General features: G+C 34.2%; 1 protein-coding gene across 1 annotated transcript; it reads left to right on the plus strand.

Annotated features, from left to right (window-relative positions):
* The first annotated feature begins 886 nt into the window (after window positions 1–886).
* Window positions 887–1276, plus strand: LOC145126887 (uncharacterized). The gene has a single exon (XM_079062168.1). It carries the CDS (start codon window positions 887–889, stop codon window positions 1274–1276), a length of 390 nt encoding a protein of 129 aa, XP_078918294.1.
* The last annotated feature ends 18988 nt before the right edge of the window (window positions 1277–20264 follow it).

Here is a 20264-nt window from a genome sequence, read left to right on the forward strand (position 1 = left end):
TCTGTGAAAATTTTAAAACATGCATATCTAATTCGTTTGAAGTCGGATTGACATGTGGTTTTTTTCAACTTGTAGTTTAGAGTTGGTACATAATTTTAGACTATAATTTTGATATTTTTTTGTTTAATATTCAATGAATTACAGTCTCCTGAAGTCGGGATATCAAAGCTAAAAATTTTCAACTTTTTAGCTATTTGTTTTTGTATTTTTAATTCTGTGAAAACGTTAACACATACATATCTCATTCGTTTAAAATCGAATTGACATGCGGTTTTTTCTAGAGTGTAATTTTGAGTTTGTACATGATTTTAGACTATAATTTTGTCAATTTTGATTTCATATTCAATGACTTACAGTTCTCCGAAATCGGGGTATCAATATGAAAATTTTCAAAGTTCAACCCACTAAGTATTAACTACAAAAAAATGCCGTTTTTTTTTTGGGTTTTCCGGTTTTAAACTCACTTTATCCGGTTCCAACCTACCTACTTTGATGTTTCCGGTTCTAGACTCACTTGACTCGGTACCATACCCGGAACCGGTTCCTATATATAGGTCTGGTTTCCGATTCTACAAAATTCTGTTAACCCATTCCGAATTTTCCGGGTCCGGATCCATCCGGTCCAGATTTGGACCCACTTTAATCCTTTGTAAATATAGTGTACGCAAATATATATTTACAATCAAACAAATATAAACCAAAAAAAGCGTGTAATGGTCCTACACGTGACACTTTAGTACAAAACCGACACGTGTACGATCTTGAGCCGGTTGCCCTATATAAACGAAACCCCAAGGAGAGAACTCACTATCCACCTGCAAAATCTTTATCGGCAAAACAGGAAAAAAAATCATTTGTAATTTCTCTCTCTACAAACTCTACAAAAATGGCAGCAAGTCTCATGCCTATTCAGCCTCCGGTCATCGTCCGAGCATCCGCCTCCACCTCCGGCAACCAGAAGCCCGACTCTCAACGCAAAAGCTGGTGGACTCCACTCTTCGGCTGGCCTTCCGAGCCCGACTACATTGACTCCGGCAACATCGACAAAAGCAGGAAGACTAACACTACTTTCTCGGCGAAATCAGGCGCCACTTCGGAATCGGATCTGGATCAGAGGCCGGTCAGATCTCGTATATCTCCGGGGAGCTTCACCGAAGAAAAGGCGAGGAAGCTCCGGATGCTGACGATGGAAATGGAGTCGTTTCACGATGCGATGTATCACTCTGCCATCGCTTCACGTCTCGCTTCCGATTTCTCCGATCGTTCTGATGAATGATCGATCTCCGATTTCCGGCGAGTATGTGTTTCGATTAATTTTAAATTGCAATTAGTTTCGTACAAGATGTTCCTTTTCAATTTAGTAACTATTATTTTAAAAGGTTACTTTCATAGTTTTAGTATTGTAGACTTGGAAGTTGGAAACGAAAGGCAGATGTTGATAGCATATGATTTTCTAATGTTTTTATATTAGAGATCTTTGGTTAACTGACCCTTGAAGATTGGGATGTTGTATGTATAATACTAATGGTAGTAATAATTTGTATATAAATAAAATATTTGTTTAATTTAATTATCGAGATTAACTAGTTTTAAATTGTTGACATAGACCTAATTGTTTGTTTAATACGAATTATTGATGCAAGTTGCAAGTGTGTTCTTGTGCTTATCGCCTTCCAAAAGAGCACTAGGCATACGTTAATAGTTTCTTTAACGTCATTATTGTGTTGCCTTTTTCTTTGTTTTTTATCCATTTAGTAATTAGATCTTTCTTTTTAATTTTAATTGTATCAACATTTATCTTTATCTATAAGATCTAATCTGTGCATAACAGATACACAATAATTTATATTTTAAAATAAATTGTTAGTGTGTGAAAAGAAATGTTGTTTATGAATCACTTGCTTGTCTATATGGTTTTTGGTTCAAAATAATATTTACACAAAATTACTTGGTTCAAAATAATATCAAGACAAAATTACGAGGTTGGTTATACCTTAGTGTATGTGGTTTTACTTTTTACTAGTTTAGTTGTGAGATCCATGGATTACATGTGTTAATATTACAAGTATTACAAGGTTAATTTAGAAAAAAAAGTTAAATATGAAAGATCAAAATATTTAAGAACTTTAAATTTATAAGAAAATAAAAAAATAATTAATTATTATAATAGAAATGTTTTTTTATCTTTTAAATTTAAACAAATAATTTAAATAAATAAAAGAAACTAATGAGATTTAATTTTAGAATTTTGAAATTAAAAGGTAAATTCATTAAAAAAATTGATATCAATTTATTCCTATATTTATTGCAATTATTAAATTAAAATATTATGTGAAATTTAATAAAATAGAAAAGCTCATAAAATTACATGTGGAAAAAAAATTTATTCAAAATAACCATAAAATGACATTTGACAAATTGAATAAGAATATGACAAGTGGCAAAAAAATCTTCATCTATTAGAGAAGATGTGATTATCCATTTATCTATTTTAGGGACGGACAAAAGATTTCATAGTAGTTGATGTCCAATGGCATATATATTTTTTTTACCTAGTAACACAATAGTTGAATAAATGAAAATTTCAAAAATTTTACATTGCTTCCAAAAAACAGAAATTGTAGGTGCCATTATAGGCACTCCATTTTTTTTATCGAATTTTTTTATGTTCCAAATAGATTATATTTTTTTAGGGGTTGGCTAAAAAGACACCCCATATTACAATATGGACACCCTAGTGAATATTTTAAATATTTTTATTGGTTGAAATTGTATTGTTCTCCGAAAAAACTGATTATAAGCGGTTAATTATTTGTTGACTTTTTTATAAAAATGTCAATAGGGTGTCTAAAGGGTGTCTTATTAGCAACACCCTTTTTTATAGTGGAACCACCTGTGATCCATATGAAGTGAATTTTATATCCTTGTAATATAACTTATCATTTTTTAATTGGTTTTAATTTAAAAGAATAGATAAATAAACCTAACTACCACCCCCGTTCCACCTCGTATCTTTCACCCCCAACCCACATCTATCTTTTTCCCCAACCCACATCTCTTTCTTTTACATTAAAAGGCTCCCAACTCACATCCCGTCTTTCACATCAGAAGCCCCCCAAGGTGTCAACCCACACCTTGGAAAATGGAAAGAGTTGTTGGAAAAACTCTTATCCGCCGCTGCCACATTTGCTGCAGATATGGTCGTTAATACCATTTCCACAAACAGGTCTGGTCCACTATATGAAACCTTACATATTTCTCTTCCCTTATATCATATTATAATTAAATAAGATAACTATTTGAGTTGTAGTGACTTGGTAAGACATGTGGAAGATATAGTGAATAACCTATTGACTCATGTTCAAATCTTGACACTACTCAACTCCTGTGGTCGTGTAGATTTGTCTGCAGTGACTCTAAAGCATGAGATATAGCTGGTCCTGAACCCTCGTTGGGGAATCTTTCTTTTCAAAAAAAAGTTAAATAAGATCATTGCTTATCTAAAAATAAAAATGGATATTTTTACAAATTTGTTATTATTATGGAGTTGTGTTACTTTTTTTTCATAAATTGATATCATATATTATTTTGACAATTTTGAAACATATTTAAAAAAATATTTATTTTTATAAATATATTATTATTATGGAGTTGTGTTACATTTTTTTTTGTAAATTGATAACGTATATTCTCTTAACATTTTCGAAACATGTTACAACATATTCTATGTTTTTTTAGATGTTTTTTTATTTATGTTATGTATATTTAATTTAAATTAATGGAATTTAAGTCTTTTATTTAATTTGAATTGTTTAACAAATTAAAAAACAACTAATGCATGTCATGGGGACATTTATTGTGCGTAGAAGACCCATGAAATTGTAGTAAATTTAAAGCGGCATTGACGTGACACTAATGTAGCTAACAAAAGAGTATCTCAAAAATAACACCACTCCCTCCGCCTAAATACGAAAACCCTCTCACGCAAGTACACCAATTTTAGCAAACTTTCCTACAACAAATATATTGTTGTAGTCTATCAACCAAACGGGAAAAGCACATCGAACAACCTTCCCTAAAGATACCATGTATCTGGTACGACATGTTAGGCTAAAGAGACAAACATTATGTCATCAACCAATGATATGAATATGTGACGACCGGTTATTTTCAATCTTGTAAAAGTCAAACAAAATCAACCAAAGACAACAAAAGTCAAACCTATCTAATAAAAGTCAAACTTGTTGTATTGTTAATTTAATAAAGTTAAATTAATGATTTTGGTCAAGATAAATATTGTGTTAAAGTGTGTAAAGTTTAGAAGGAAAATCACCCAAGAAACCGAGGATTCTCGCCTAGACCGAAAACCCTCGGACTGCTCTTCTTTCTTCGGATCGCAAACCGAAGGACAACAAACCGTTTACGGTCGAGAACCCTCGGACCGCAAAACGTGCAAGACATCAGAATACTAACCCGGAGGGTTTCCTCTTCGGACCGAAAACTTCGCAGCCTTATCCTCTTCTGATCGCAAACCCACTTCTTCGGTTTGTGTTCTTGGCCGAAAACCCACATGTATATATATATATATATATATATATATATATAAGTTGCCCAAAATCTACCACATTCTTACATCTTTCAACCAAAAACTTCACCTTTTCTCTCAAGAACTTCAACTGAAAACTCCTCTCTCCTCTCAAGAACATGCGAAATCACTCACTGCTCATGAATTTCATGCGAAAATCCTTTGCATCATCTTAGAATCTTGCAAGGTATCGTCTTTTGTTCTTGATATCATCCATAAACACCTTCCAATCTCCTTATATTGGGCCGAAAACACCAAAATTCACTAGTTTTCACGAAGAACACGAAGAACATCAAGAACACCCACACACTATTCTAAGAATTATTGTAAGTCTTTTTACAATAATTAAGTGTTGTTTAACACTTTAAACATTACTAGATTATCTAATTTATACTTAATATGATGTTAATATAAATTAGGATTCGGTTTATATCACATAACTTGTGGAATTAGCTCTACTACACCGTATCTTCAACCGGAAACTCACAAAATGTGAGTTCATAGTACAACAACAATTACACAGAACGGTTTTATGGTATTAAAACTACTTTTCAGTTATATTAGAAAATATTGGATTTTATGGAACAATAAACATGATTACTATTTCAAGAAACAAATAGCAAACTTCTAAACCTAAATACTTATGAACTCACCAACTTAAATGTTGATACTCTCTTTTTCAAAATACTTGTATTCTCAGGGAACCAGTAGACAAGTACATTCCTAGGATTTTGAGAAGACGGAGCTGTATAGAGTCATGTCTTCTATCTTTTGCTATATAACTTTTGATGTCATATATACGATGACTTGAACACTATGTAAAACTTATACATTATTAATGCAATGGTTGGTGTACTTTGATTACTTTTAGACTCCACAAACCTCTCCCCAACTTTGGAGGCTTCTAACTCATGAAACTTTTCATTAGACTTTTCCAATTCAATTATAGCTTCTTTGATTTCAAACATCCTTTCGGTATCATTATCATTTAAAGGTACATCATCCTCCACCACAACCTCAAGTTCGGGTGGTGTAGGATTATGCACAATGTTATCATTGCATAGAAAACTTACCTTTTTTACTTGGGTAGTGTCTGAAGGTTTGCCCGGTGGTTGTTGCTTTAGCTGCTCCGTTATTCGTTCTAGTTGATCTTCAATCGCCAAAATTGATTTGGAGTTGACTTCCTCCTTGTTGAAGGTTTCATTCAACATCTCTAGCATTTGATCCAACTTTTTGCTGAATGAAGATTTGTCTGATTCTTGGTTGTCTGGGAAGCAAGATGATTCATGGTATTGGCTTTGAGCTGAATTGTCAGTCCACCAATAATAATCATCATATCGATCATCGTATGGATCATCATTATATGGATCATTATAGTATTGATATTGGCCCATATTTTCTCTCTCCCACCACACATCTTGATCCATGTAAATATATTCATCCATCACCAGTGCACCTACACAAAAACAGTAAAATAGTGAAGATTTTGAACAAAAAAAAACAAAAATTAATGACTACTTCAACACAATAGTTTAAGCGCACAATCTCCCCGGCAACGGCGCCAAATTTTGATCGAGGTCGTTGTCTCAATCAAAAATAACCTCAAAAACCACTAGATAGCTAGGGTAAGTAAGGGTTGAATCCACGAGGAGTTTGTGGTCAAACTTTGTGTTAAAATAGTCAACGAAAAACTACTACTAGCAATTGTCACGAAATTATTTGAACTAAAAGTTGATGAAAAAGCTAAAAACTTGGTAATGCAAGAACTACTAAAACAAACTACTATCAATGAGAAAAAAACAAGATACTTCCGGTTCAATTGTTCAGATGGTTGGACTTACACGTTTTTCTTCCCTTAAATTCCAATTTAATTACCTAGACATAATTAAGGTTGATTAACTTGCAACAAATAATTTTGAGCACACAATATGTTATTTCAACTAGTTGTCTTACTCCCTATGTCTGTCTAATTGGATTAGGAACAACTAGTGGTTTGGCGATAATGTGTCTTATGATTACCTATTACAATGTTGAGTATATAATACTACAAATTCGGAATAATGTATGTGGGTTCAACTGATCATCTTAGTTCCTAAACTACTTGAATTCAGAATGATTAGTGAATTAACAATACACTATCTTAGTTGCAATATCACACAATAAGAATACCCAACTCCAATTACTGTAAGTAAAAATCATAACTTTAAGAATGAAACAATAACTGAAATTGACTAGAATAAAAGTAATAATCAAAACGTGTTCATACTAACATCCTACAACGTTCCCGGAAGTAACCTAGGTGGTTTAGCCTTCCATATGATTAACAAAAAAAACAACTTCAATATAAACAATGGAATTAGTGCTAAATTTCACAAACCAACTTGAAATTATAAAATCAATGAAGTCTAATGATCAATCAACTATGGAACGATGAAACCTTGGGGATGAAATAATCAAATTTGGAGCTTGATTGAATTGATGTAGATCCGTCGGTTGAACGATCTTCAAACGTTGAGTGATAATGAATTTGGTGATTTTTCGTCTTGGATTTGGAAATTAATTATCAAAAACGTGTTTGGAGAAGCTTTGAATGTGTTTGGAACCCTCCAAAACTCTGGAAAATCGCAGGGAAGAAGTCCTAAGTCGATTAGGGTTAAATCTCCTTTAAATAGGTGCTGAAAAACTGATTTTCAGAGCTGTTTCCGCGTCAGGCGTCCTAGTAGGCGTCTTAGACGTCATATAGGACGTCTGGGCGTCCTTCTTGGCGTTTTACATGCCTTCTGTCGTCCTTGATTTGCACTTGAAAATAGCCTAAACTGGGTAGGCGTCCTAGGGGGCGTCTTAGACGCGTTCTAGGACGTCTCTCATCTTTGTTGCCCCTTTTTGGTGATGAAAACGGTAGAATCGGTAAAAACGCAAAACATGAAAATTGTAGGAAATTTTGTCTAGTTTCCAGAACTTCTTCATGCATGTTAATTGGAGCTCTAGATCTTGAGATATGATCAAAACATTGAAAAGTGGTCAAATTTCTCAGCACCATTTTTCTTCATTCCTTTATCAATTCGTCTCTCATGCTTGTTAGCTTCCTTTTGCTCGTTTTTCTTGCGGGTTCCGCCCAATTTAGCACTAAGTAGTTGCCTACACAATATGTTCAACATTTTATCAAAGTAGTGCCATTCTTGGACAATTATACATCAATTCAACAGATTTATGACAATTTAGTATATTCACAAAATAGACTTATCAACAGGCATCTTATTTCCTTTGAAAAATCACTATCCAATTTCACATTATCACTTTGCAAGTTATTCCTTGTGGTAGACTTCTATATAAACTCCTTTGAGAATACATGCTGAACTAGTGTAATTAGTTCAAAGTCATCTGATTTATAATCACTATTGATGTCTTACTACATGTCCATCTTTTAAATCTTAAAGCAAAAGATGCCTCCAAGAAGAAATCCTAGGTGTATCAATGTTAATACAGTTCCGACACCACCTCCACCTCCGCCGCCACCTCCATAGTTTGACACTTCTATGTTTCAGGCAGCGGTCACTACAACTGTGGCAGCCGCCAAGGCACACATAAATACAACCGGTTCCAGTGGATCTGGTAGTGGTGCTCATCCCTCCAATCATGGTGAAAGCCATGGACACCCACGAGAGTGTTCTTATAAGGACTTCACAAATGGCAAACCTAGAACCTTTAGTGGTATTGGGGGAGTCATGGCCCTAACCCAATGGATAGAGAAAACTTAAGCAGTCTTTGAAATCTGCTCGTGCCCTGAAGGGAGCAAGGTAAAATTTGTTGCATGCACCTTTTCTGACCGAGCTCTCATATGGTGGAATGGCCATGTAAAGTCACTAACTCTTATAGTGGCTAATTCAATGAGCTGGGAAAATCTGAAATCGATGATGATGCAAGAGTACTGCCCGAGGGGTGAAGTACAAAAGCTTAAAAAAGAGCTTTGGGGCCTTACCATGACAGGTACAGACATAACAACTTACACCAATATATTCAGTGATCTAGCGATCCTATGTCCTGGAATGGTTGCTCTGGAGAGCAAGAAAATCGAAAGGTATATCTGGGGACTATCACCTCAGATTCAAGGGAGTGTGTTAGCCACAAAACCTGTTACATTCGATAGTGCCAAACAATTGGCACAGTCTCTGGTAGATCATGGAGTGCGTCAAGGCTTCATGACTGTTGCTCCAGAACAACCCAAAACAAACAAACAACAACAACAACAACAACACCAATAAAAAGTCCTGGAACAAAAGGAAGGGTCAATCTTCCCAAGAGCCTTCCAAGAAGCAACAGATAGTGGCAGTTCATGCTGTTACTGTTCCTGCTGCTGTTCCTATTACCCCTACCCCAACAAAGCAGTATGCTGGAAATTTACCGAAGTGCAACAAGTGTAATTTCCATCACACAGGAAATTGTCGGGAGATGCACTGTAACAACTACAACAGAAAGGGGCACACCGCCCGTTTCTGTAAATCACCTGCACAACCAATCACTCAAGTTCCTGGCGTTGGAGTAAGTCGGGCATGTTATGAGTGCGGTGAAACTGGACACTTCAAAAGGGATTGTCCAAAGGCGAGGAATGTCGGTGGTGTGGGAAGAATACTGGATATTAGTCACGAGGAAGCCGTTGTAGACCCTACGGTGGTAACGGGTACGTTTCCTCTCAACAATTCATACGCATGCATTCTATTTGATAGTGGTGCAGAGAAAAGCTTCGTGAGCCATAAATTCGAACACCTACTTAAACAAAATTCTCAACCACTAAAAGATACCTTCACTGTAGAAATCGCCAACGGGAAAACCGAGAGCACTAACAATATATACATAAGATGTACCATTACTCTAAATAACTTTTCCTTCCCAATCGACCTGATGTCGGTCTCCATAAAAAGTTTTGACGTCATCATTGGTATGGATTGGTTAAGTCCTAATCGTGCCGACATCTTATGTTACGAGAAATTCATTCGCCTTAACCTGCCAAGTAACGAAACCCTTATCATTTACGACGAAAAATCCGGCGCAAACCTACAAATCATTTCCTGTATCAAGGCACAAAAGTATCTTCGTAAGGAGTACTGTGCTTTTCTAGCTCACATGGTAGACAAGAAACAAGAAATGAAGGACTTCGAGAGCATTCTCGAAGTCTGTAATTTCCTCGACATTTTCCCCGATGATCTTCCAGGAGTCCCACCTGAAAGACAAGTCGAATTCAGAATCGACTTAATCCCCGGAGCTACCTCCGTAGCCAAATCACCTTATCGTCTTGCACCGGCAGAAATGCAGAAACTATCCAGCCAGCTGAACAAACTTCTTAGCAAAGGATTCAGTAGACCAAGCTTCTCACCCCGGGGAGCACCGGACTTGTTCGTGAAGAAAAAGGATGGATCTTTCCGCATGTGCATAGACTATCGCGAGCTAAACAAATTGACCATTAAGAACCGATACACTCTACTACGGATAGACGACTTGTTCGACCAACTTCAAGGAGCAAGATACTTTTCAAAGATTGACTTAAGATCCGAGTATCACCAGTTACGAGTTTTAGAGGAAGATGTTCCCAAAACAGCCTTACGAACTCGTTATGGTCACTACGAGTTTGTAGTGATGCCTTTCGGATTAACTAATGCGCTCGCAGTGTTTATGGACTTGATGAACAGGGTGTGTCGTCCATACTTGGATAAATTTGTAATAGTCTTCATAGATGATATCCTTATCTACTCACGAAGTGAGGAGGAGCATAGACAACATCTCCAACAAGTTTTACAAACATTGAGAGCAGAGAAGCTATATGCGAAGTTCTCAAAGTGCGAATTTTGGATTAGGAAAGTAGATTTCCTAAGTCACGTGGTTAGTGAAGAGGGAATACATGTGGACCCATCCAAAATAAAGGCAATCGAGAACTGGTCAGCACCCAAAACGCCCACAGAAATCCATCAATTCTTAGGTCTTTCTGGCTACTATTGCAAATTCATTCAGAACTTCTCCCGAGTTGCTAAACCGCTTACCACCCTGACACAAAAGGGGGTAACTTTTAGCTGGGGAGAGAAACAAGAAACAACGTTCCAAACGCTAAAGCGAGCCCTATGCAGTGAACCTATATTGTCTCTACCAGAAGGGACAGAAGACTTCGTAGTATACTGTGATGCGTCTAACCAAGGGCTAGGCTGTGTTCTTATGCAACGAGGAAAGGTCATATCCTATGCCTCGAGACAGCTTAAGACACATGAGGTCAACTATAAAACTCATGACCTTGAACTGGGAGCAGTGATATTTGCTCTGAAGATCTAGAGACATTACTTGTATGGCACGAAATGCAGAATATTCACGGACCATAAAAGTCTTCAGCATATCTTCGACCAGAAAGAATTGAACATGATACAACGACGTTGGGTGGAACTACTAAATGATTACGAATGTGAAATTCGTTATCATCCTGGTAAAGCCAATGTAGTAGCTGATGCCCTTAGCAGAAAAGAATACTCGGGACGTCGAGTAAAGTCGTTGACCATGACAATCCATTCACACCTGTCCACACAGATCAAAGAGGATCAACTTGAGGCCTTGAAACCCAAGAATGTGACAGGTGAGACTTTGAGAGGAATACACAAGAACTTAGAAATCAAAGGTGATGGAACCCGATATCTCATGAGCTGGATCTGGACACCAAAGTTCGATGGTTATAGAGAGGTTGCCATGAATGAAGCACACAAGACACGATACTCCATTCACCCCGGGTCAGATAAGATGTATCTGGACCATAAGAAACTTTATTGGTGGCCTAACATGATGGCTGAGATTGCTACCTATGTGGGCAAGTGTCTCACTTGTGCCAAGTTAAGGTAGAATATCAAAAGCCTTCAGGTCTACTGCAGTAACCAGAAATCTCCGAATGGAAGTGGGAACGAATTACAATGGATTTCATAACTAAGTTACCCAAGACAACGGGTGATCATGATACCATTTGGGTAATCGTCGACAGATTAACCAAATCCGCGCACTTCCTACCAATAAAGGAAACAGACAAATTGGAGAAGTTAACTAGAACATACATTAGAGAGATAGTTAGACTACACGGTGTTCCAATATCTATTATCTCTGATCAAGATAGTAGGTTCACCTCACGATTCTGCCAGTCACTGCAGAAATATCTGGGAACTAGGTTGGACATGAGTACAACCTATCATCCACAAACCAACGGACAGAGTGAGAGAACAATTCAAACGTTAGAAGACATGCTAAGAGCATGTGTGATCGACTTTGGTAAAGCATGGGATACCCATTTACCACTAGTCGAGTTCTCGTACAATAACAGTTACCATACTAGCATTAAGGTTGCTCCATTTGAAGCCCTCTATGGTCGCAAGTGCAGATCACCTCTGTGCTAGGCTGAAGTGGGTGGCACGCAACTGGCTAGTGGTCAAATTCCTGACAGCACTCTCACTAGTCCATAGATCATTTGAGAAACTACTGAGAAGATAGTATAAATCAGAGAACGACTTAAAACTTCTAGAGACAGACAGAAAAGCTACGTAGACAAGAGGAGAAAACCCTTGGAATTCCAGGTTGGTGACCGCGTCATGTTGAAGGTCTCACCCTGGAAGGGCATGATACACTTCAGAAAGCGTGGAAAACTAAATCCAAGGTACATCGGACCGTTTGAGATTCTCGCTAGAATCGGTCCGGTAGCTTACAAACTCAAACTACCTCAAGAACTCAGTAACAAACATCCTACCTTCCACGTGTGTAACCTAAAGAAATGCTTATCCGACGAGACTCTTGTTATCCCACTCGATGAAATCGAGATAAATGAGAGACTCAACTGCGTGGAAGAACCAGTAGAAATCCTAGATAGGGAAGTCAAGAGAACTAAGCAAAGCCGTATCCCGATAGTGAAGGTTCGCTGGAATGCAAAGCGGGGACCTGAATTCACATGGGAGCGGGAGGATCAAATGAAACGAAAATACCCGCATCTTTTTCCCTAGTCTTATTGTATCTCTATAGTCTTAAATTTCGGGACAAAATTCCCTTTAACGGGGGGATAATGTGATGACTCGTTATTTTCAATCTTGTAAAAGTCAAACAAAATCAACCAAAGTCAACGAAAGTCAAACCTATCTAATAAAAGTCAAACTTGCTGTATTGTTAATTTAATAAAGTTAAATTAATGATTTTGGTTAGGATAAATCTTGTGTTAAAGTGTGTAAAGTTTAGAAGGAATATCACCCAAGAAACTGAGGATTCTCGCCTAGACCAAAAACCCTTGGACTGCTCTTCTTTCTTCAGACCGCAAACCGAAGGACAACAATCCGTTTACGGCCGAGATCCCTCGGACCGCAAACGTGCAAGACAGCAGAAAACTACCCCGAAGGGTTTCCTCTTCGGACCGAAAACCTCGCAGCCTTATCCTCTTCTGACCGCAAACCCACTTCCTCGGTTTCTGTTCTCGGCCGAAAACCCACATGTATATATATAAGTTGCCCGAAAATCTACCTCATTCTTACATCTTTCAACCGAAAACTTCACCTTTTCTCTCAAGAACTTCAACCGAAAACTCCTCTCTCCTCTCAAGAACATGCAAAATCACTCACTTCTCATGAATTTCATGCGAAAATCCATTGTATCTTCTTAGAATCTTGCAAGATATCATCTTTTGTTCTTGATATCATCCATAAACACCTTCCAATCTCCTTATATTGGGCCGAAAATACCAAAATTCACTAGTTTTCACAAAGAACACGAAAAATACGAAGAACACCCACACACTATTCTAATAATTATTGTAAGTCTTTTTACAATAATTAAGTGTTGTTTAACACTTTAAACATTACTAGATTATCTAATTTATACTTAATATGATGTTAATATAAATAAGGATTCGGTTTATATCACGAGTTATAACTTGTGGATTTAGCTCTACTACACCGTATCTTCAACCGGAAACTCACAAAAAGTGAGTTCATACCCCTGCATTTTTACTATTTTCACTGTTTTTTTTTTTTGGAGGGGGGGGGGGGGGATACAAGCCTAACACAAGAAAATTGTGTTTACAAATAATGATTTCTAAATATTTCTAAAATGACTTTAACTTACTGAAACTCTTTTAAATACCGTTAAACTCCTTTAAATGTTTTATAACTATTTTTAACTAATATTTTACCAAAATCATATATATATATATATATATATATATATATATATATATATATATATATATATATATATATATATATATATATATATATATAAGGGCTTAGGACTAATAATTCGTTTTATTTCCTTTTCCTTGTTTGGATGTGGGCTTAGGGTAGAGTTATTTGTCCGAATGTCGTTTCAATTTTAATTATATATTTTATATATATATATATATATATATATATATATATATATATATATATATATATATATATATATATATATATATATACAAGGTTGTAGAACTCGTTACTCGGTACCTGTTCGGCCGACTACCGAGTAGCGAGTACTCGGGAGTACCCGGGAGTACTCGGCGAGTAATCGGATTTGGTAATTCATGTAGAAATATTTTTAGGGAAATTATATATGTCAAAATCACAAAATTAGATACATGTGAATACACAAAAACTGAAAAACACATAATGTTCTCACTTCGTGAATAATTGCTGAAAATTTAAGATATATATGTAGTAATAATCACATGTGTGTGTTAAATAATAATTCATTAAGTATATTACACATATCAATCACCGAGTTGACCAGGTTTTATAACAATGCTTAGTTCAGTAAGGGGCCGATCGGGGAGTACTCGGGATTCTGTAACTCGCTTCGGTAAGGGGCCGAGTAGCGAGTACTCGAAGGAGTAATCGGACAACTCGGTGAGTTTTACAACATTGTATATATATATATATATATATATATATATATATATATATATATATATATATATATATATATATATATATATATATATATATATATATATATATATATAAAAGTTACTTCAATCAAATTCATTACCCTTTGTAACATGCCGAGCAAAGGGGGTACTTTCACGAATAATTCATATCAAACAGAATACAAATATCTTTACTATTATATAAAGCATTTTAGATATTTCTTGAAATTTAAGAGGTATAATACCTACTACATCATGTACAATCAATTTATGCTTGCCCTTCAATACACATATCACATTTTTCATTTTCAGAAATTAATCACATTATTAAACGTTAATGCTTCATAAACTAAATCAAATGATAATCTTCCATCAATTAAATGACTTTCCTTCTTTATTTCCCCCAATCACGCACTGTTATCTTCGACCTTCCCCCATTAAAACCCATACTCAGTTTATCTAGCCATTTCAATTTCAAAATTCAAATCCTAAAATCTCATATTCTCTATTTACAAAGTTCCAAGGAATATGGAAACATAATAAAAGGTTTCACGGCTCAGGTACATTTTCTACAATATTCTTTCTCTGAACGTTGTTTTTTTCCTTACCGTAGACCTAATTGGATTTCTTGTTAAAGTAATGTGCCCTCAATGGAGATAATGGTAAGTTTGGGTCTCGATGACGATGACGATATGATTCATCTTCTCCACCTCATGGTCAGATTATTAAATGCCACCACGGTAATCCTCCATTCCATTTCTCTCTATAAATTTTCTTCTTTGAACCATGATTTTAGGGTTTTAGATGCGGGCTCATCTGACAAGCATGTCAATATGTTGATTTTTTGTGGAATCGAGTATCTAACACCGCCATCAAGAGTGCTAAACCCATCATGGTTGCATATGGTCATCTTGGTAAGCAACCATGAGTTTCTCTGTTACAAGTCATCTCTACTTTGTTCCCGGTAACTAATCATGAGCTTATTTGTTAATGGTTATATTTAATCTATTCTTGCATGGCTATTTCAAATTTGTGGCTTTTTTACAATCCACTCATAATCAAATATAATCATATTGGCATTTCTCAACAGTTGCATTCTTCGTTTTGTCAAGGTTGGAGATGGCTTTGGATTTTTATGTGGAATTTTGTCATCTGTCTAAGAAAGTATATGGTAAAAATCTTTTTTAACATAAAAAAAAGTAAAACATCTTTCCGTTTTACCCATTTGTTTGTATTGTTGGATTCTATTTGTTTTGATTTTCAACAAGCATCTAGGATTTTAATGGTCCTAACCAATTTAGAATCTTGGATCAGGTAGATCTAGAAACCTTCCACTGCCATTTCTTCTGCCTGTTCGGCCACTTATCTTAACTTCTTCATTTTTTTGCAGAAATCAAGAATAGTTGGGATCTCAAGAAGGATGGTGGCTAAAAAGAGCAAAATTTGCTTCAAAAAAGGTGAAATCGGCCAAATTTAGTTTAATTTCAGGCACCATCTTTCTCAATGCTGTAGTTTTTGTTGTTATAGGGTCTTTATTTTGACCTTTATTGACTTTTCTACTTTGTGGAACCCTTTTTCTAAGAGCCATATCTCCCTTGCAGAAAACGACTTCAAAAATAAAAATTCTTAATTCCAAATCTTTTAAATTTGGGTTTCTCTATGGGCAAATTATTCATTTCTTTTTATTCTCCTGGTTGTTTTAGTACACCATTTTTAAAAGATAATTATTTTACCTTTCTTTTTTTATTTATCATAGGGGTGTTGGATTTAAAAGCTAACTATTTTACCTTTCCTCCTTCAGAAACAACTACAACCCTAGAAAAATAGGGGAAGATGCTCTAGACATCATCCATGTAGTATTTATTCATTATATGCAGGCAAAAGCTTAATCCATTTTATGTATCTGTACATCAATGTCCATATTTTAATGTGATATTTACATCAGCTACATGTAAATGGTGCATTTCATGTCTAGAATAGACTAATATTGGTAATTTTCAAAGTGTGATTCAATGATTTATCCTTGGTATTCTTCAAATTTGCATATCTAATGTGTTGTAACCTTCCTTTGGTGTATATTCTTAGGGTATGGGCTTGAAGATAACTATATATGCCACCTCTATCTTTGTATTAAGGTATTTTTTACGCACCTTTTGAATTTGAAGGATTTTGAATGAGTTGACACATCTGGATGAAGTTCACTTTGCTTAATTTCCATTTCAAATGGTTTGCATTCCACATAAGGGTGATTATGCTATTGATACCTTGTGGTGTATCTATTTATCATGTGTGCCATGTTAATAGGTTCTGGATTCGAAGGCGTATGTCTACATGTGTGGTTGCTATTCTTGCATAGATTGAGTATGGATGTATTCTACTACTTCAAATGGTCTAACTGATGTGTGTGTTCCTTGGACAATTTTGTTGTTGATCATTGGTTGACTTCAAAGAATATTGCCCTAATAAGACAAGTAAATGCATCAGCCATTCATTTTTAAGAAAAAGTAATGAGTTAATATGCTTAAAACGTGCAATTATGCATAATAGTCAACCATGAGTCCATATTTGAGGGTATATAAGGAATAAGGAATTCCATAGTTAAAAAAAGAAAATTTAGCGGCATTTTTTACTGGTATTAACATTTTTTTTATTTATTGTAGCTACAATGCTCAAGTCCAAAATATTTATTGTGAGGAAAATCTTTTATTAAAGGTTTTTATGTTACACATCTTTTTAATAATCGTACAATTATAGTTATAAAGTCAATGTATTTATTGATATTTGAAATATAGCAAAATTCTAAGGAGGATAAACCATGTAAGAGTGAAATCTGCTCGGTAAGTTTTAAGATATTTTTTATCTTTAAAATTATATACTTATAATACCATTTGCTTCATATATTTATATGTTCATATGAATGGTAGGAAAGGAAAAAATAATCCTTCATATTTTATCAAAAGTTCTAAGACATTTTTTTAACATGTGTGTGACATTATAATTGTCTATGTATAGTTTTCAAGCTAAAATAAGGACATTCTAATCATAGATATATGTGTGTAGTGTTTCAAAGTAAAGTAAGATCACTAAAATTATTTAATATATTCAATGGTCATGATGGAGAGAATTGATTATTACCATTTTTTTAATAGAGAATTTGAAAATGACACAAAATAGTATAAGAAAAAAACAAATTAACTATTTTTAAAAGTACTATTTTAACCCAAAGTAACTATGATATACATTTTAATGTTTTTTTAAATAATACCTCTTGATTACTCAATTAGTTATTATTGATCTTCATTTTATTATAAACAAATTTTTTTTTTTGAAGAAAATGAAGCATTTTAAAATCAATAATTATTATCAAACATATAATCATTGTATCATGGTGTTTGTATATTTAGTAGGTTGAAAATCTTAAATGCGGGTGAGATACGTTCCAGTGGTTGTCATCACAACATAGGATTTTCCGGAGAGGTAATAATAAAAAAAATTGAAAAACACATTGTTAAAAAAATAAAAGTAAAATACTATAATAAACAAATAAATTGATAAACATTTACGTTAAATTTATAAATTAAAATGGTTTCAAGTCTACAAAAACAACTTAAAATAGATTGAAAATAAAAAATCAGATTGAATTATTACAACCCTATAACCCACCAAATCGGTCAAAATTTTGAAACAAGTTAAGATGTTACGGTTATTAGAAGTTAACATTATGAATGAGTAATTAATTGCAATTTGCAAGAAAGTGATACATAAATGATATATCAACGTCTGAGGATTGTAAAAAGGAATGAATTATCAATATTGTAAATTGGTTATACTTAAAGGTTTTTATGGTTTAATCTGATAGCCGCAATGAAACTATTCACCGAAATAAATTAATCAACGTCCGAAAACTATTTGTCGTCGTCGCTTTGCACGGGAACACAACTAGTAAATTATAATAGGTATAATTTATGGAACTTTCATACTATTTTCACTAGTCAGTTATCCAAAGTTTAACAGTATACCCTCGTACAAATACTTTACATTCACGTATACAAGAAAAAGGTCATACTATCAGTTCATTTATTTCAGAATAACTTTTTATCATTATTATATACGTAATTGTCAATATGGTTTTTGTGAGACAAAGTTCACTCGCTTAATTATTTAAGCAATACTATTAAAGACCTGATAATTATAACCAGAATCTCCCGACAGAGAGCGAGACAAATGTGTATAAATCTATATGAGATTGATAATCCCGCACTCATACTGTTCGCTACAGTTAGGCCGGTATGCTTGTGAGTGACAAATGTCGTTACAGTTCTAACGCCCGTAAAGCGTTGTATCAGGCTTACTAGTCTTAGTATGATTATAATAACTCACAAAAAGATATAAACAATACGATTAGTGTATGAATAATTAAACCAAAGAGTACAAATACAACGTACTGGTTTTACAACAATACGATTTACAGTATAATACTACGACTTACAATTACAGCTGGTGAAACCAGGCACACTCACAATTACGGGGTTTTCAAAGAATTCAATTACAACATGCTAGTTACATAAACATTACAGAAAATATTTCTTTTTTATAGTTTTATTGTGAACTAAAACTATGTTACACTATTTTATAGTACAAAAACAATTACATAGAACAGTTTTATGGTATTAAAACTATTTTTCAGTTATATTAGAAAATATTGGATTTTCTGGAACAATAAACATGATTACTATTTCAAGAAACAAATAGCAAACTTCTAAACATAATTACTTATGAACTCACCAACTTAAATATTGATACTCTTTTTCAAAATACTTGTATTCTCAGGGAACCAGTGGACAGGTACATTCCCAGGATTTTGAGAAGACGGAGTAGTATAGAGGCATGTCTTCTATCTTTTGCTATATAACTTTTGATGTCATATATACGATGACTTGAACACTATGTAAAACTTATTCATTATTAATGCAATAGTTGTTGCACTTTGATTACTATGATGCATGTGTTGTAATACTTAACATGAAGTCATCCACTACCGGACGCTTCCGCCGCTCCGGTTTGGGGGTGTGACAGAATACCAATATAAAATATGATATTTGTAAACTCACATATACGCGTTCAACCTTATGTTGTCAATTTATTCTCAATGATTATTCTTTAGTAAGCATTTCCAATGACATTATGACTTGGTTCAAAAGAAAATATTTGTTAAATGTTAGGATTTTTTCAAATTTTTTTAGGGGTTTTTCTATAAAAAAAAACTATTTAAAACCAGAAGAATGCTGGTAACCTGTTAAAATGGTCAAATAAAAAAAAATGAAAACATGCAATGTTTTTTATGAAAAAAATAAGTTGAGGTTTAATCCGAAAAAAACCCAATATGTAAGGTTTTTTTATAAAATTAATTTCTAAAAAAAACTATTTAAAAATTTTGAATCAAAGATTTAGAAAAAAATAAATAATAATAAGGTGAAGTTTAATCTGAAAAAAACCCAATATATAAGTTTTTTTTATAAAATTAATTTCTAAAAAAACTATTTAAAAATTATGAATCAAAGATTTTAACTTATCTAATTTAGAATTCAAATTAGTCTAAATCTTTTTAGGGTTTCTTCATAGAATCGCCATTCCCAGATTTTACTTGATAAAAATGTGGCTTCAAGTGATATTCTCGATATTATTTTTCTATTCAGTACACCAACCAAACAAGTGGCGTATCTTCATGTATCTATTGATCTATCAATACAATTTACTTATTTCCAAAAGCATATCAATTTT

The sequence above is a fragment of the Lactuca virosa genome, chromosome 7 (genome assembly GCF_052849685.1).
Source record: "Lactuca virosa cultivar CGN04683 chromosome 7, Lactuca_virosa_CGN04683_v6, whole genome shotgun sequence".
Taxonomy (NCBI): domain Eukaryota; kingdom Viridiplantae; phylum Streptophyta; class Magnoliopsida; order Asterales; family Asteraceae; genus Lactuca; species Lactuca virosa.

Bases quoted from the DNA above. Each gene is read 5' to 3' on its own strand.
- LOC145126887 (XM_079062168.1), top strand. From the start codon at position 887: ATGGCAGCAAGTCTCATGCCTATTCAGCCTCCGGTCATCGTCCGAGCA.